General features: G+C 36.8%; 2 protein-coding genes across 2 annotated transcripts; one reads left to right on the top strand and one right to left on the bottom strand.

Annotated features, from left to right (window-relative positions):
- Positions 1–1241: 1241 nt before the first annotated feature.
- Positions 1242–11723, top strand: LOC118277566 (uncharacterized). Its single transcript, XM_050696423.1, has 4 exons — positions 1242–1705; positions 5951–6080; positions 7462–7593; positions 10988–11723. Exons 1-4 carry the CDS (start codon positions 1317–1319, stop codon positions 11102–11104), a joined length of 768 nt encoding a protein of 255 aa, XP_050552380.1. The 5' UTR covers positions 1242–1316; the 3' UTR covers positions 11105–11723.
- Positions 9270–10957, bottom strand: LOC118277562 (origin recognition complex subunit 5). The gene has a single exon (XM_035596427.2). It carries the CDS (start codon positions 10722–10724, stop codon positions 9333–9335), a length of 1392 nt encoding a protein of 463 aa, XP_035452320.1. The 5' UTR covers positions 10725–10957; the 3' UTR covers positions 9270–9332.
- Positions 11724–15659: the final 3936 nt, after the last annotated feature.

Below are 15659 nucleotides of genomic sequence, written 5' to 3'. Positions count from 1 at the left end.
CAAACTAATTTTCGTTGTTAGTTTCCATTGAAATCTACAGCATATATTTTTTTCAGTTTTCTCACTCTCTTATTTTAAAAGTTAGAGGGGGGGGGGACACACATTTTTCCACTTTGGAAGCGTCTAACTTTCAAACGATTGATTTTGACGAAAAGTGGTTTTAGGAACCTTAATGTCTTTTTTAAAGACCTATCCATAGACACCCATCACGGATATGTGAGCTGAAAAAAAATTTTTCGTTATCAGTTCCATGTATGGAGTGCCCCCCTTTAATTTTTAAATTTACTAAATTTTATTCAAAATTCTAATAGCGGTTACCGAAATACACCATCTTACAAAGTTTCAACTATGTAGGCCCAACAGTTTCGGAAATAAATGGCTGTGACATACGGACGGACGGACGGACGGACGGACAGACGGACAGACGGACAGACAGACAGACATGACGAATCTATAAGGGTTCCGTTTTTTGCCATTTGGCTACGGAACCCTAAAAAAAACTGGAACTCCTTGCAACAAATATCAAAAACCAATCTTAATTTAGAGATTCTAGATTAAGATATTTGATTAATTTCGGCCATAACACATCATCAAAATTTACTACCACGAACACGCATATACATAAACATGGACATTTTTTCACATTTGACGTCGTTCGTTGTTGTTGTTTTAAAACGGAATTATTTTGGTCATTGCTCCCTAAGCACGCAAATAGTACGTCTCCTTGTGGGTGTTGGGACAGAAATAGAATGTTTTTGTCGCACTTTTCCTGTTGATTTACTGCCGCTGTATTATCCTGTTTCTTTAAAATATTTATTTCCCTTTATATGGAGCGTGGATTAGTTATAATAAGCACGGCTATATTAGGATCGGTAGTTACAAAAATGGCACAAAGTATTTTGTTGACTTACAAATCGCACCCTTAAAATGAAAGTGTGTGTGTGAAGTGCAAGTTGTGGGAAATGAGGCAGAAAGTCTCTGAAAATTATAGTATTGAATACATTTTAGTATAACTCTTCCGTATTATATTCCGATTGATTTTTACTAGATTTATGGATTAGTTTTTTTGTTGTAGAGTATTTTGTAACGGCAATTTATAATAAAATCGAATGTTACAGTTGAGTTAAGTCACTTTCATTCTAAGTGTGCGAAATATTCTATCCAAAAAGTACGACCGCCAAAACCGAACCTTCTTCACACAAACAAAACGATCACAAGTAAAAACAACTACCACAGCTCCCGTCAAAAATGACAACACCCTCAAAAACGTTAAATCCCTTAGATTAAAATGTACAAATTCTGAGCCCTCAATAAGTATGGACGGGGAGGAGATAAACCACGTGGAAGTCAGCTACAAGCTTCTCCAGGACCACATAAACAAGTTGACAGAAAATCAGACAAACATAATTAGCAAATTCGAAGTGCTGAACAAAAATGTTGACGAACTTAGAAAGACTTTGGCACAGTTCTCGGACAAAATCAACACATTGGAAGAAGTTTCAATGGATAGGAAGAAACTTAAGATTGAGATCAAAATCTTGAAGAACAGGATAGACGAGTTGTATGCGATTGTGAAGGAAGGGAAGGAAGATGATTCTAATCCTAGTGCTGACCCTCAAGAAGTGGAGTCTTGCCATTCCGGCTTCTCTTGCTCTTCAAAGGTATTACTTATGACCCTATTCAGAAGAATTATTTTTGAATGCAAGTGTACTTTCATTCAATAGTCCTAATATGTCTCTACCATTCTTATGTAAACTGTGTAGGATCGAGAATTGGATTACGTTGTTTAGGGTGCTTTTCCCCCAGAGATGCTCTATGTAACTATGCTACGAATATGTAGTAGCTAAGCTGTGAAACTATCTGACTGTTTCCACTGATACTAAGCTATGTAGCTGTGCGAGTAAGATGTGCAGCTTGAGTATGCGATGTATCAATAGTAGGGAAGCCATAGCACACATCCATAGCATCTTTTCATATAAAAACATAGCTTAGCTGAGTCCATTTCCACCAGTACTAAGCTATGTGTACCAATGAATATGATTGGTGGAAGCCAAACGCATCCACAGCAACGTAGCATAGCACATCTCTGGTGGAGAAGCCCCCTTAAAATAATCAGAATGCGTAGAAAAGTAATGATTGAACGATTTCACTGATCAATGTCTGCCTAATGACAAATACGAGTCGAGGAGATATCACATTTCTAAATAATTACCCACCTAAGATAAATTGAGTCAATATATCGATTAGAACATTGAATTCCTGCACTTTTTGTGTGTTCAGTGTTCAATCAATTGATGTTCTTTGTAGACTTAAGCAACAGATATTTGAGGATAGTTACTTTGTTCATAACTTAGTGGTCTAATCGTCTGTTTGTTTCTATTATTTTGTTGAATTTTAATCAGAATATGTTGTTAGTTAGATAGAATCCAGATTGTCCCTATTTCATAAACTCTCACCTCATATTAATGTGGATTATATTGATCCATTTTATTTAGTCTGCCCCGGCAACCGGCTGCCGCGCAACGTGTAGCGGGTTCCATTCCCGCACTCAGCAACTCTTTCTATGATCCACAATTTGTTGTTTCGGGTCTGGGTGTCATATGTATGTGAACTTGTTTCTATGTTTGTAAACGCACCCACGACACAGGAGAACATCCTAGTGTGAACCAAAGTCGCCATATACCTTTTCAACAAAAAATAAAAAGCATATTTTTATTAATTACCAGTTCAATAAATTAATACTTTCGAAGAAAATCGATAAATCAATTAGAAACTCTGCATTGGGGAATGGGGGCATCGCCTCGCCGCCCAGTAGACTTACAACAAAAAAAAAACAGAAACCAAATTGTCTGGTTTGTCTGTTTGCTCGCAATCTCGCTGAAACTAATTTCGGATGTAATTGGATTATTACAAAACGTACCTAATTATGTCATCAGTGGTTATGAAAAGTCTTAGATAAGAATCGAATCCGTAACATTGTGAATTGGACACGGTGGTTCCGTACCGTCGGTTAAACTTTACAAAAATTGATAGAAGGGATTTTTAATAATTAGTATCTTGGTACTTATTTTTTTTTGTAGCAAAATAATGAATATCGAATCAGTACCTTTAATTACTTAATTTAATTTCTTAATCGTAATTTCTCCTTTCTGTCCTTCATGACAGTCCACTGGTGGACTATGGGTCTCCTTCACATAAGTCGGGTTTGCCATGATCTTTATGCTTGGCAGGCTGGTGGATCGCACAATAGATACAAAAAAACTGCCATGAATAACGCTTATTTGTCCACAATCGTGTGACGGTGCTCAGCTTCAATCCTCATTTTTTAAAAGGTATAATTCGCACTTATAAAATGTTTCGGGTTCTATTCGGCCATTGCAACTCATTATCCCTATACATAAAAAAATGTCTCTAATAGCTACATACATTCATTTTCACAGAACCCTAAAAAGTATTGCGAATTTCGGCAACCACTGAAGCGCTGTCTGCCGACCGATTTTTGTTTTTATTCGCAACAAAAGTATCTTTTGTGAAGCGTTTTAGCTAGATTGCAGAAAAATACAGCTCGGATACTGTGGGATTTCCTTTTATTTAGCATTTAGTTTAGGCTGTGACTTTTAAATGTATTTCTAGTATCTTTCTTTCCAATAGAATAGGGATGATGACGGGGTATGCCTAACCGAATTGCCCACGCTAAATCATAATTAGGTCCGCAATGGGCAAATTAAGTAAAAGGTACCTACAACAAGAATTACGAGTTGTTTCAAACGTATTTATGGGCTTATTTTATCAAGTATATGAGAGTTGATGAATAGCCTAAATGTAGAAGGAATATTACGAATCATTAAGTTTCTATTTTTGGAGTTAGGGAGCTCAACTTACGTCACAATACTTAGGTAGTACTTAATAACAGAATACTTTTATCAATAAAAGCTAGAAAGTCGCGCGATATTTCAACACTCGATATATCTTCGAATAGATATTGGTTAGAAATAAGAAAATAACTTTAGAAACTACGTGTCTAATATTTTAAAATAATCTACAAGACAGAGACAGACATTGAAATAAAAATTAGTCATCTACCCTATTGATGCTAAAAGCGTAAATTGGTTATCTACGAAGGCAAAATCTTTTAGGAAATTAGTTAATACTGACTAACCGAACTGCCCACGCTAAATCATTTTCGCTGGTACGCAATGGGCAAATTAAGTAAAAGGTACCTACGACAAGAGTTACGAGTTGTTTCAAACTTTTTATGGGCTTTTTTTCATCACGATTTTTTATGAGAGTTGATGAACTTTGGAGCCTAAATGTAGAAGGAATATTAATCATTTACATTCTATTTTTATTTTATAGACAACATTAGGGACTCAATTTACATACATACACACAAAACTTAGGTAGTTTTTTCGCGTCTACTTAATAACAGAATAATTTTATTCATTGAAAGCTAGAAAGTTTAGCATTTAACACTCAATAATTCAATAGATTTTTTGCTTACAAATAAAAATAGACTTTAGAAACTTCCTTCATAACAGTACCTTTAGTATGAGTTTGCTTTACGTTTAAAGTAACCGAAACGAGAGCGCGTTCGGTGCTCTCATTGGTTAGTTTACGGAGTTCGCAGCCAGTTCAAATCAGGTGCCTTCGAACGTAAAGTACGTTATAAGTTACTCTCATACTAAGGGTAACTAAGAAGGAAACTAGTAACATTTCTTCCACTATATTTGAAAACTGCATTCGTTGTTATTGTTACTGTTTTGAATAACGTATACCTATCATTGATATGGAACAATCTAAATTTCGGCCACTCTTCCTGCTCCAGAAATTGTTTTGGTGGTAATCTAGTTATTAATTTGTAAAACCGTGTGTTTTTGGGATACAATGCCATGAAACATTTTGGAAGTATGTAGCTGAAGGAACAATTACTTCTTTGAAAAAAGGTCTACACTCCTCATTTTTTATTTTCACTACACCGACTTAAGTAGATACCCTATAATTTGACGCCTTCAAAAAGAGTGCACAATAATTTGCGCGATGTGCTCGATCAAAGAAAAAACCCAACCGTCATGCGCCAAACCCCATTTGCTATGAGAAAAAACTACTTTTTATCAGATAAATAGGTTACCTATAGGTATTCTAATTTCTATAGGCGAAGCCGCTAGAAAATTCTAGTGTTAATAAGTAGTGCAATTACTACGCTTAGGAACATTAATTGGTGGTCTATGGTGTCCATAGGAATATCCATGAATGAACAAAAACATAACACAGTGAAACAGCACGCTGACAAACTAAGTAAATCTACTATGCAAATACGATTACTTTACATATTCCTTAATTCCTACCAACTGAAAACCGTCTGAATGGGTTAAGAGCTGAAATTCCGCGCGGCCTAATTAGGCAATGGGCAGCATTTAAGTAACAGAATGAGGCAAGTGGCGAACATTTAAATCGCTTAGTGACCGGCTCGCCATGCGTGACGATGCTTACTTGTGACACAATCGTGGATATTGCATCCGAACTGACATAGTTCATTAAAGTCCGTGAGTCCACTGTGGGAGGAAACCTCTACATAAGGTGTTTGTGATAATCTCCACGCTTGGTAGGGTTCAAGATCACAGTTCAGAAGGTTCAGGTTTACCAGAGACGCTGCTGCTAGTCTCTGATAAATGTGTAGTATTCAATTTGCTTTTACGGACATTTTATTTTTGAAAACCGGGGTATTCCATCAAAAGAAGCCTATTGCTTTTTGGAATAAAAGATTAGCCAGTGGCGGTGTGGACCCTCAACACCGACGGCGCCCGAGTCATCTTAGTAGACCTGCTCCGGAGTCCCCAAGATTGCTTTAAGGATCCTACTAGCAGAAAGAGTAGGGCTGGCCATTAATGTACTATTGTTATCGACATGGCTAACATAATTAAGCCTTGATATAACGATTATTTATCTGCAGGTTGCAAATGGGCGACGAGATGTCTAAACGCAAGAAGTTCTTGTTTGTGACGTGGGTGGGGCCCAACGTGTCCGTCATCAACCGCGCCAAGATGTCCACCGACAAAGCCATCATCAAAGACATCATCTCTGTAAGTATCAAAACCCCCTTCTAATCTCTCATTCTCCTCTAATAACATCTTCTGATTTGTTTCCTCCAAAACAGTCAATCATGTCCCTGGGACGCGCCGGACTTCAGTGTTCCGGTGTTTTCATGTTTGTATCCCTGTAATCCTGGCTTACAGGAGTTGCAGCGGTAATTTGGCGAGGTTGTGGCGGGCTTGTCCCATAAAAAACCCCTTCTAATCTCCAATTCCCCAGTAACCCTTAAATTCCTAACCCCTAAAAATTCGGCAACGCACTTGTAACGCTTATTCTTACCATCAAGTGATACGTCTGCTCGTTTACCGAATTGTTCCATAAAAAAATATCATTAACATAGTAAGGAGAAGTTGGATACAGTGCACTTAATATTAAACCTATCACATGTTTTTCGCTAGTTATAGCGAAGCCCATAGGTGAACAATACCTAGTCATACTGAGATATGAAAAAAAATAAAATCGATGTCAATCCAAAGATCATTGACTTCAACAAAAATCGATACCTAATTAATATTAAGATATACCAAGCACTCACTATACTCAGAAACCTAAATCAAACAAAATCACTTTCATAGAATACAATCAAGCGACATATAACTGTCTTAGTAGACTCAAACAAAAAAAAAATACAGAATCAATAAAAATGGCATTTGACCTTACCTACTTAAAGTCGCGAAGCCCTTGACCGGTTCATTGAAATGAGTCCGAGTCGTTGCGCAAATTGGCTAATAGGTAAATCGCATTTAAGTAACGGAATGAAGCAAGTGGCGAAGCATTTAAATCGCTTAGTGACCGAGCTCGCCATGCGTGACTAGATGCCTACTTGTGACACAATCGGGATATTGTATCCGAACTGAACATAGTCCATCTAAGTCCGTTAGTGTCTCACTGACGTGGTCTATTTCGGCAAGTCCTCTTCATATGTGAAGGTTTTGTGAATAATCTCCACGATTGGTAGGGTTCAAGATCGTAGTTCAGAAAGCTCAGGTTTATCAGAGAGAGCTGCTGCCTAGTCTATAACAAAGATAAATATGGTGTGTAGTGTATATTCCTCAATTTATTATTCTACAGACAGTTTTAGTAAAAGTCTTGAAAACCGGTTGTAAACCATCAGAAATGATGCTCAAATATCGAAGCATTTCGCAGATAAAATGACTAAGGAGTGATATCCCAATCACTCCTCTAAAACCACCCCGGTGGCCACCATCAACTACAACGGTACCGAGTCCTCTTAGTAGACCTGTTCCAGAGTCCCCACGGTTGCTTTTAGGATCCTACTAACAGAAAGAGTAGGGCTGGCCATTAATGTACTATTGTGATCGCATGGCCTAACATAATAGTCTTTTAATATAACGATTGTTATTTATCTGCAGGTTGCAAATGGGCGACGAGATGTCTAAACGCAAGAAGTTCTTGTTCGTGACGTGGGTGGGGCCCAACGTGTCCGTCATCAACCGCGCCAAGATGTCCACCGACAAAGCCATCATCAAAGACATCATCTCTGTAAGTATCAATAATCCCCTTCTAATCTCCCTTATTCCCGATTCCCCAATAACCCTTAAATTCCTAACCTCAAAAGGTCGGCAACGCACTTGTGCATAGTGTCCAAGGCCGGCGGCAATTGCTTACTATCAGGTGATGCGTATGCTCGTTTACCGGCTTATTCGTTACAACATAAATATCATTTACATAATACCTAAGTAGAAGTTAGGTACAGTGCACATAATATTAAATCTATCACTTGTTTTCGCTAGATATAGCAAAACCCATAGGTGAACAAGAGCCATAGCGAGAAAAATAAAACGATTCCAATCCAAAGATCATTCAATTCAAAAATCGAGGATTTATTTATACCACGTATTCACTATACTAAGGAACCAAAAGTCAACAGCAATAAAACAAAATCACTTTCATAGAATACAACCAAGCACGTATTATGCCTAACATATAACTTCCCTTGACTTAGTAGACTCAAACAAAAAAAAAATACAGAATCAATAAAAATGGCGGGCAATTTGACAGATTAGCTAAAGTCGCGAAGCCCTTGACCGGTTCATTGGTAAATGAGTTCGAGTCGTTGCCGCAAATTGTTTTGCTAATAAATTAAACGTAAATCGCCATGATTCATATAACGGGAATGATTGGGATTGGCAATATGTGGCGTTGTTATTGGCGGGAGCAGTCGATGAAAATGAGTAATATGTTAAAATAAATGCGTATGTGAAGTTTTTAGTTAGGAATGATGATTTGTATTAATGTTAGTGATGAAAATAGAATGTTATGGTTTTATGATCTAGGTCTGAATTTTGCATGGATTCAACATAACATTGATATCTAGATTTATCATCACTAGTGGTCGCCTAGTGGCCGAAATTCGACCATATATGATTGAATTTACAATACCACTTAACGTACGTTGAAGGATAATTTTTATTTAACTCAAACTCTTTTATAAAACTCTTTTCATATGAGACGTCAGAATATCATCGCAATGTCTATTGATTTTGACGTTTTGTCAAATACGATCAGATACTATGCATGTGTGTGTAATGTTTTATTTATTGATTTAATGTACTTTATAAGCATTATTTTTGAAAAATATTAGCGTTCTCCACTTCTCCTACACATAAACTATAAATGTACCAAATTTTATGCTCCTACGTCCGCGCAATTTTCGTAAAAAGCGGTCCAAAGTTTTTGCATCACGTATTAATATATAGATAATATAAACACATAGTTAAGTCTTACGATTTCAAAACTAAATAATGATAATTATAAGAGACTAGCAGACCCAGGAAACTTTTTACTTCTTCAAACATTTTGTTCTCACCTTTTAAACCTTCCCTGGACTTTCACAAGTAATTTAAGACCAAAATTAGCCAAATTGGTCCAGCCATTCTTGAGTTTTAGCGAGAATAATTTAGAGAAATTGATATTGACAGGGGTAATAACAAAGTATACCCTCTAGACACCTGGAGTACTATAAATAGTATTAAATAAGATGTTGCTGTAAAGGCCGAACGTTTTAGAACTTTGTGCTTCGAGTACGACCGGGCAGCCTTTTTATAGCATCAATTCCCGAGTGTTTGTTTTTTCCCGCTAAATAACGTTCGGCCTTTACTTCTTACATTTATTTAATACTATTTATAGTACTCCAGGTGTCTAGAGGATACACACAATTGAATAATCAAAAATTGTATATTCAAAATGCAATAAATAAATACAAAACAACAAAACTCAGATCACATGAAATCATACAAATACTTTCTAACATTAAAACCGACAGTTTGGGCGACCGCAGAAATAAAATCGTAACCAACTATACATTTGTACTTTGCTGTGTCTAAATCTATTTCTTTACTGCCCGCAATAAGCTTTAGTTCGACTAAAGTAGCTATTTGGGCAAGTAAATTACTCGTAAGACCAATTTTTTCCTCTAAAATAGCATAAAATATGGCTAGAAGGCGGTCTAATGTGAAGACTTTTGGGCCTAACTGTGTGTTCAGTTTTTCAGTAATCTTGGCTTTTGCCTTCACTTGCTGAAGCCGTTTTCTCTGTTTCCCATGGTTCTTCATGAACAGTCTCTTGTCCTCTTTTGGCGGGTTATAACTGGCCAAGTAAGCTGCAATAAGAAGGAATTTAGCATAGTATGGCAGCTCGAAACTCTGTGCAAATGTTTTTGTAGATGTTAATTCTTCTTTTAAAGTGTTCTCAAAGTTGTGAACTGGTATGCTTTCTCCATCACTGTTCTCCTTCCCTGGTGATGGATTTACAGCCTTTGAGTTACTTATACGCAAGTACAGGAGCTCCAAACTTGACTTAAGGATCGGAGATATATGTCGCCATAGTTTTGACAAGTCCGTAGCATTGATCTCATTCTTGATTATAGGCTCACAGTATTTTATGAAGTTGACGCATGCCATGTGCTGCAATTCAATCAGATCGCGACACGGTCTATAAAATACGCTTAAAAATGCGTTGAGAAAGTTTGCAAACAATTCTGGTTTTTCTAATTCCTCTCTTATATCGTCATCAACTTCGTGGGTTATTAGCAGGTGGTTTATAAAGCTCTTTTGGTGCAAGAAGATGATTTTGAAGAGCTCCTCCTTATTGTAGTTCGGGAAATATAGCTTGATAGGCTCGCGGACACCCATCTTAAAGTAGAAATTCTCGTAAACCAAATGTGTGATGAATATTGTGCATACATTAAGATTACACAGCTCTCGTAATCTTAAGAACGCGCTCATTATGTTATGGTCCATGGTACGCAGCCGCTCTGCTCTGTCGAACACTATTACGACCGGATTATTGCCAATTGCGGCCTCTTGTAATCTATTCAAATTGTTGGTTAGATCCATCAATGTTTCACATTTAACTTCGATTTCCTCATCATCTAACCCTGACAGGATACCTTCGTACATAATTTTAGGTGTATAACACTCGATACAGTCAATAATAACATGTTTATAATTTAAATTCCGTAGTACTGAGTTGACGCATAAAGATTTTCCTGTAGCCATACTGCCGCTGATAAATATAGAACAAGGTAAACATTCGTCACCTTCGCCAAGTAAATTAAACAAGTCGTTTAACTGTTCCTCTCTGCACGGCACTTTGTTTTGTATTTCTTCCATTTTTAGTTACTTTTTACAGTTTTTGTAAACAACGTCTCTCGTATTCACTTTCGTTTTAATTTTGACAGTTCAGTGTTTTGGCGGTTCAGTTGACGTTTGGGTCGACGTTCCGTTTTCCATGAGTGTGATATTGAGCATGTTACGTGCGGCCTCACTACGTTGATTTTACACGCACTTGTAAATTGAAGCAATCAATAATAATGTTGCCCAAAGTTGGTTAATTTTATTGTAAATATTGATTAATTTATATTTTTCTGTTACAGAATTTTGCAGTGGAGTTACAATTGGAAAATCAATCCGAAATAGACATCGATCAATTCAAGGACGCTCTGAATAGGGCGGGAGGAGCAAACTATGGTACTGGGGTCAGAGATTTATGAATTGCACAATAAAATATCCGCCTACGTTTTAAAAACATATCAATACTTTGATTTTAAGAGCTATTCTGTAATTTTTACTCACTTTAAATGTTAGTGAAAAATAACTAAGGATAGCTAATTAAAATCAAAGTTATGGTAATTTTTATATTAATTAGGCCACCATCGGGCCAAATTGTTTTTCTATAAGTAGGTATGTGCTTTTATTTTTAAATTTTTATACTAGTGTGATTAAGTTTTGCATTGGTCATTATAATTATGCTGTTTCGAACGTAAAATTATCTATTTATTTTTTTTACAAAATTGATATTTGAACTTATTTTTTATTTAGGGAAATTGAAAAATTTCTATAATTTATTTTTTTAAAGTCATTGTGCAATTTATACTCGTAAATATAACGTAAGGATTTGCCAAAAATCTTAAGTGAATGTTGCCATGTATAGGGCGCGTTAAGTGCATTTATTTTTTTGTCTACCTGTATTTTACTGTGACGAAATTTTACAATGTATTGTATACAAAAGTATTTGGATTTTAAACTGGCTTTTATATACATTGACTAGTGTTATACCCAGCATTATTGGTAAACGAATTGAAGTAAATACATAAACATTAACCAAACGACTATAGTTTGTTTTATTTACTGCTGCATGCAATTTCACCTTTAGAATACACTAGTTACATGGTATACTTGTTTTCTCAACGTCACGCCTTTTATCCCTGGAGGGAGGTGCACATTACGGTACATAATGCCGCTATGGAATATACACTCACTTACCAACATTTATGTTATAAGTCCAATGTAATAGAGGTGAGCCTATTGCCATATACTAAGTATAATTTTAGACTCCGTGCTACTACTGAGAAACGAAAAACCGAAAAGAGCCCAGTAATACTTTGCCCGACCCGGGAATCGAACCCGAGACCTCTTGTCCAGCAGTCACACTTGCGACTACTCGATTAACGAGACAAGCGATTAAAAAATAATAGAAAATATTAAAGAAATAATTATGACAGGGGGACATATTATTATATCCCGCCTTGCCAAGACAGAGACAATTCTATCAGGTTGGGTTCCAGCATAGTGATAGAGAGAATGGTTCACTATACATATTATAATTCACATATTTATTTAAAATCCTCTAAAATTACATTTTTAAATACTACAAGATACAAGATAAAATAATATTTAAAAATATAAAAATAGGAGCCGACCAGTAGCGGGAGCATGATCCAAGCTACCGGTGGTTAGGGCTCCAGATACAGAAACCTCCACACAATATGTGCCGTTTCAAGGAGTACTGCCTTCTGCATCAGGCCCTTGATCCATCCGCTCAACCCCAGCCTCCTAAAGTGGTTGTCGAGGCTGTTGGGTATTAATCCGTTGGCGATAGCCGATTCCACATATCGACAACCTCGTGAGCCAAGTCATGATATTTTATTTGTTTCTTAGCTTTCACGAGGTTCTCGTCATGGGGGATGCTGATATCGATTATCATCGTGCGGCGCGCTTGTCGGTCTATCACCACTATATCAGGTTTATTGGCCACAATAGTCCTGTCAGTGATGATAGATCGATCCCAGTACAACGTGATATGGCCGTTTTCAAGAACTGGATCGGGCACATAGGTACTTATTGTAGGATGGAACCTCAAACTCCACAAGTTGATAGAGCAAAGCAAGTTGCTGGTGGATAATCTTGGCTACCTGATTATGTCTATGCAAATACTCACTATTAGCGAAACGACCACAACCAGAAATTATATGTCTTATGGATTCACCAGGGCTATGACATGCTCGACATATGTCAACGGTCCCATCCTTAATAATATATTTCCGGTAGTTATTCGTAAGGATAACTTTGTCCAATTGCACAGACAAATCCTTCAGTTTCTCCAAATAGATTACTGAATCGTAGCCAAGATACGGACGCCAGAAAATCTACACTGGATCCATGCAGGGCCCGAAATACCTCCTTGCGGTCATTGACGCTCAGTACCACAGGTTTGCGTCAGTTCTCTTTTGCTAAAGATAGTGGAGTGAATCCATTGTCCACTGCTACTACTTCTCAATGCAAACCCTCCTTTACTTTCAGGAAATATTCCCGGAGGTTGCATACCACACGGTTATGAAGGGTCTTAGCATTTAAAAAGCCTCGACCCCCACACTTCCGCGGGATGTACAACCTCATGATCGATGAACGAGGGTGATGCATACGATTTGCAGTCAGCAGTGTCCGGACTCGCCTATCCAGGGTGTCAAGTTCAGTCTGAGTCCACTTGAGTATACCAAAAGAATACATCAGAACCGGCATGACCCAACCGTTATAGGCTCGCACCTTGTTTCCGCCTGATAATGAACTTTTCAGCACTTTATTCAGGCGGCCAAAGAAGCGTTCCGTAACGATTGCTTCATGTCCGATCCATTGATGCCTAATCCTTGATATACCCAGGTACTTGTAAGTATCATTTGCGGAGAGCGCTCTTAGTTTTGGGAAATCTGAGAGTTCTAGACCCTCAGATTCCACAATCCCTCCTCGCTTTACATGCATGACCGCACACTTATCTACTCCAAATTCCATTCTGATACTAAATTTTTCAGTTATTTTCAGTAGTTCCATCAGTTGTTTCATATTTGGAGCAAACAACTTGAGGTCATCCATGTAAAGCAAGTGGGATATGACTAGGCCTCCAATTATATTTATAATAGAACTGAAAGAAAAAAATATTTACAACCATTCCTACAAGGCTGGCAATGCACTTAACGCCTTAGGTGTTTCAAGTGTCTATGGGCGGTGGCGATTGCTTACCATCAGGTGATACGTCTGCTCGTTTACCGAAGTGTTGCATTATTGTATAAAAAAAGAGACAAGACAAAACCATACATGAACTTGGTAACACAATCTTGTGACTAGGGAATGAAAATCTCGCGAGATTGGGGATCAAGCGAGATCATAAAATATGATATCGCTCACCTAGTAATGAATATATTGGCACATTTACAAAAAATACGAAATTGACTTTATATGGTTTACGTGTTTAAAAGTGCATATTAATCTATTTATTTCCATATTCATCGAGAGAGGTCGTAAGTGCCATTATACCATTATTGTAGTTTCCCCCCTCACGCACGTAAAACAACGGTTCATTGGTCAGTAAACTAAAAACTAAACAAGTCAGGTAAACTATGAAAACCGTAAATGTGCCAATATATTATTACTAGGTGTGCGATATATAGATAATACATAATACTCTAGCCGATGCAGGGAGGAAGGGATACAGGGAGTAAAACAAATTTGATTCAAATACAACTTTATTTCAAAAAAGTTAACACTTTCGCTTACGGAGTACAGACAAAATTAAATGATTCAGTTTTAAAATGAATAAAAAAATCTAAAGCCTAGATTTCTTATTGCATTCGATACTATATTAGTTTACATTTGTTATAATATAAAAATATTATGGCTTATGTTTTGGCTATGACGAACACATTACACTTAATGCTAATGTTTTTAGATTTTCTAGCATTTTGTTAAATAATATAATATGTTATGTAGCTTCTTATTGTGGACTGCTCTACATGCAACTGCGTAATAATATGCTCTTGTAAAATAAGTAGGATAGAGAAATGTGAGGGTAAAAAGGACTTATTGTTTTATACCACTGAGGTACTATAAATAACTAGAAATGGGTTTGAAACCTAGACTGTAAAAACCTAGGGCTTACAAACATTACTATTTTAATCTCATTCTCAGCCGGATCACCTGATAGCAAGCAATCGCCGCCGCTCATGGTCACCCGAAACACCAGAGGCGTTTACAAGTGCGCTGGCCTTTTGGGGGTTACGAATTGAAGCGTTTTTAGGGACTCGGGGATTGGGAAGGGGGTAATTGGGCCTTGTGGAGTAGGCTAGCCGATTTTCAAACTTCAATTTACTATAGTTTTCTAAAGTTACGAGTGCATAATCATTCTTTCTGGCTTGCAGATCAAAGACAAAATTAATCTGTCCAATTTCATCCCTCAATTTTATATCCTTATCCTACATTACAAGGCAGGTGTACATATTAAAATTAAATGTTTCAAACACACTTTTCACCAGTAATGAGCTCCTTATAATAGTGTGAGTTTATTCTTGTTTATTAATTTATATTTAAAGATTAACATGAACACTAAAAATACAATATTATTGCTAGTTTATAATGGTGTAACAATATAAAACATTTGACAACTGCAACTAGGTATATTAATATATGTTTCTATTAGAATTGCTATAAGGCATTGTGAACATATAAGTACTATTTAGTATTTGTATTGGTACCTTTACTTATCGTTGTAGACAACAACATATGAATTTTATAAACGTAAATATAATAATGATTAACAGCCCGTAAAAGATCATTGCAGACTGTGAGCTTCTATATATTTAGCAGGATGGGTGGAGATCAACAGAAAATTATGTAAATGACATGTAATTATGCTTTTCTTTCGCTCATGGACTATGTAGAGATATTAATATTATATGTCGCAACGTCCGGCATTTTATCCCCGAAAGAGTAGGCAGA

The sequence above is a fragment of the Spodoptera frugiperda genome, chromosome 10 (assembly GCF_023101765.2).
Source record: "Spodoptera frugiperda isolate SF20-4 chromosome 10, AGI-APGP_CSIRO_Sfru_2.0, whole genome shotgun sequence".
In the NCBI taxonomy this organism is placed as follows: Eukaryota; Metazoa; Arthropoda; class Insecta; order Lepidoptera; family Noctuidae; genus Spodoptera; species Spodoptera frugiperda.
This window is presented reverse-complemented; position numbering and strand designations above follow the sequence as displayed.

Bases quoted from the DNA above. Each gene is read 5' to 3' on its own strand.
- LOC118277566 (XM_050696423.1), top strand. From the start codon at position 1,317: ATGGACGGGGAGGAGATAAACCACGTGGAAGTCAGCTACAAGCTTCTC. The intron at 1,706-5,950 runs GTGTACTTTCAT...ATTTATCTGCAG, and splicing joins AGAATTATTTTTGAATGCAA to GTTGCAAATGGGCGACGAGA. The intron at 7,594-10,987 runs GTAAGTATCAAT...TTTCTGTTACAG, and splicing joins TCATCAAAGACATCATCTCT to AATTTTGCAGTGGAGTTACA.
- LOC118277562 (XM_035596427.2), bottom strand. From the start codon at position 10,724: ATGGAAGAAATACAAAACAAAGTGCCGTGCAGAGAGGAACAGTTAAAC.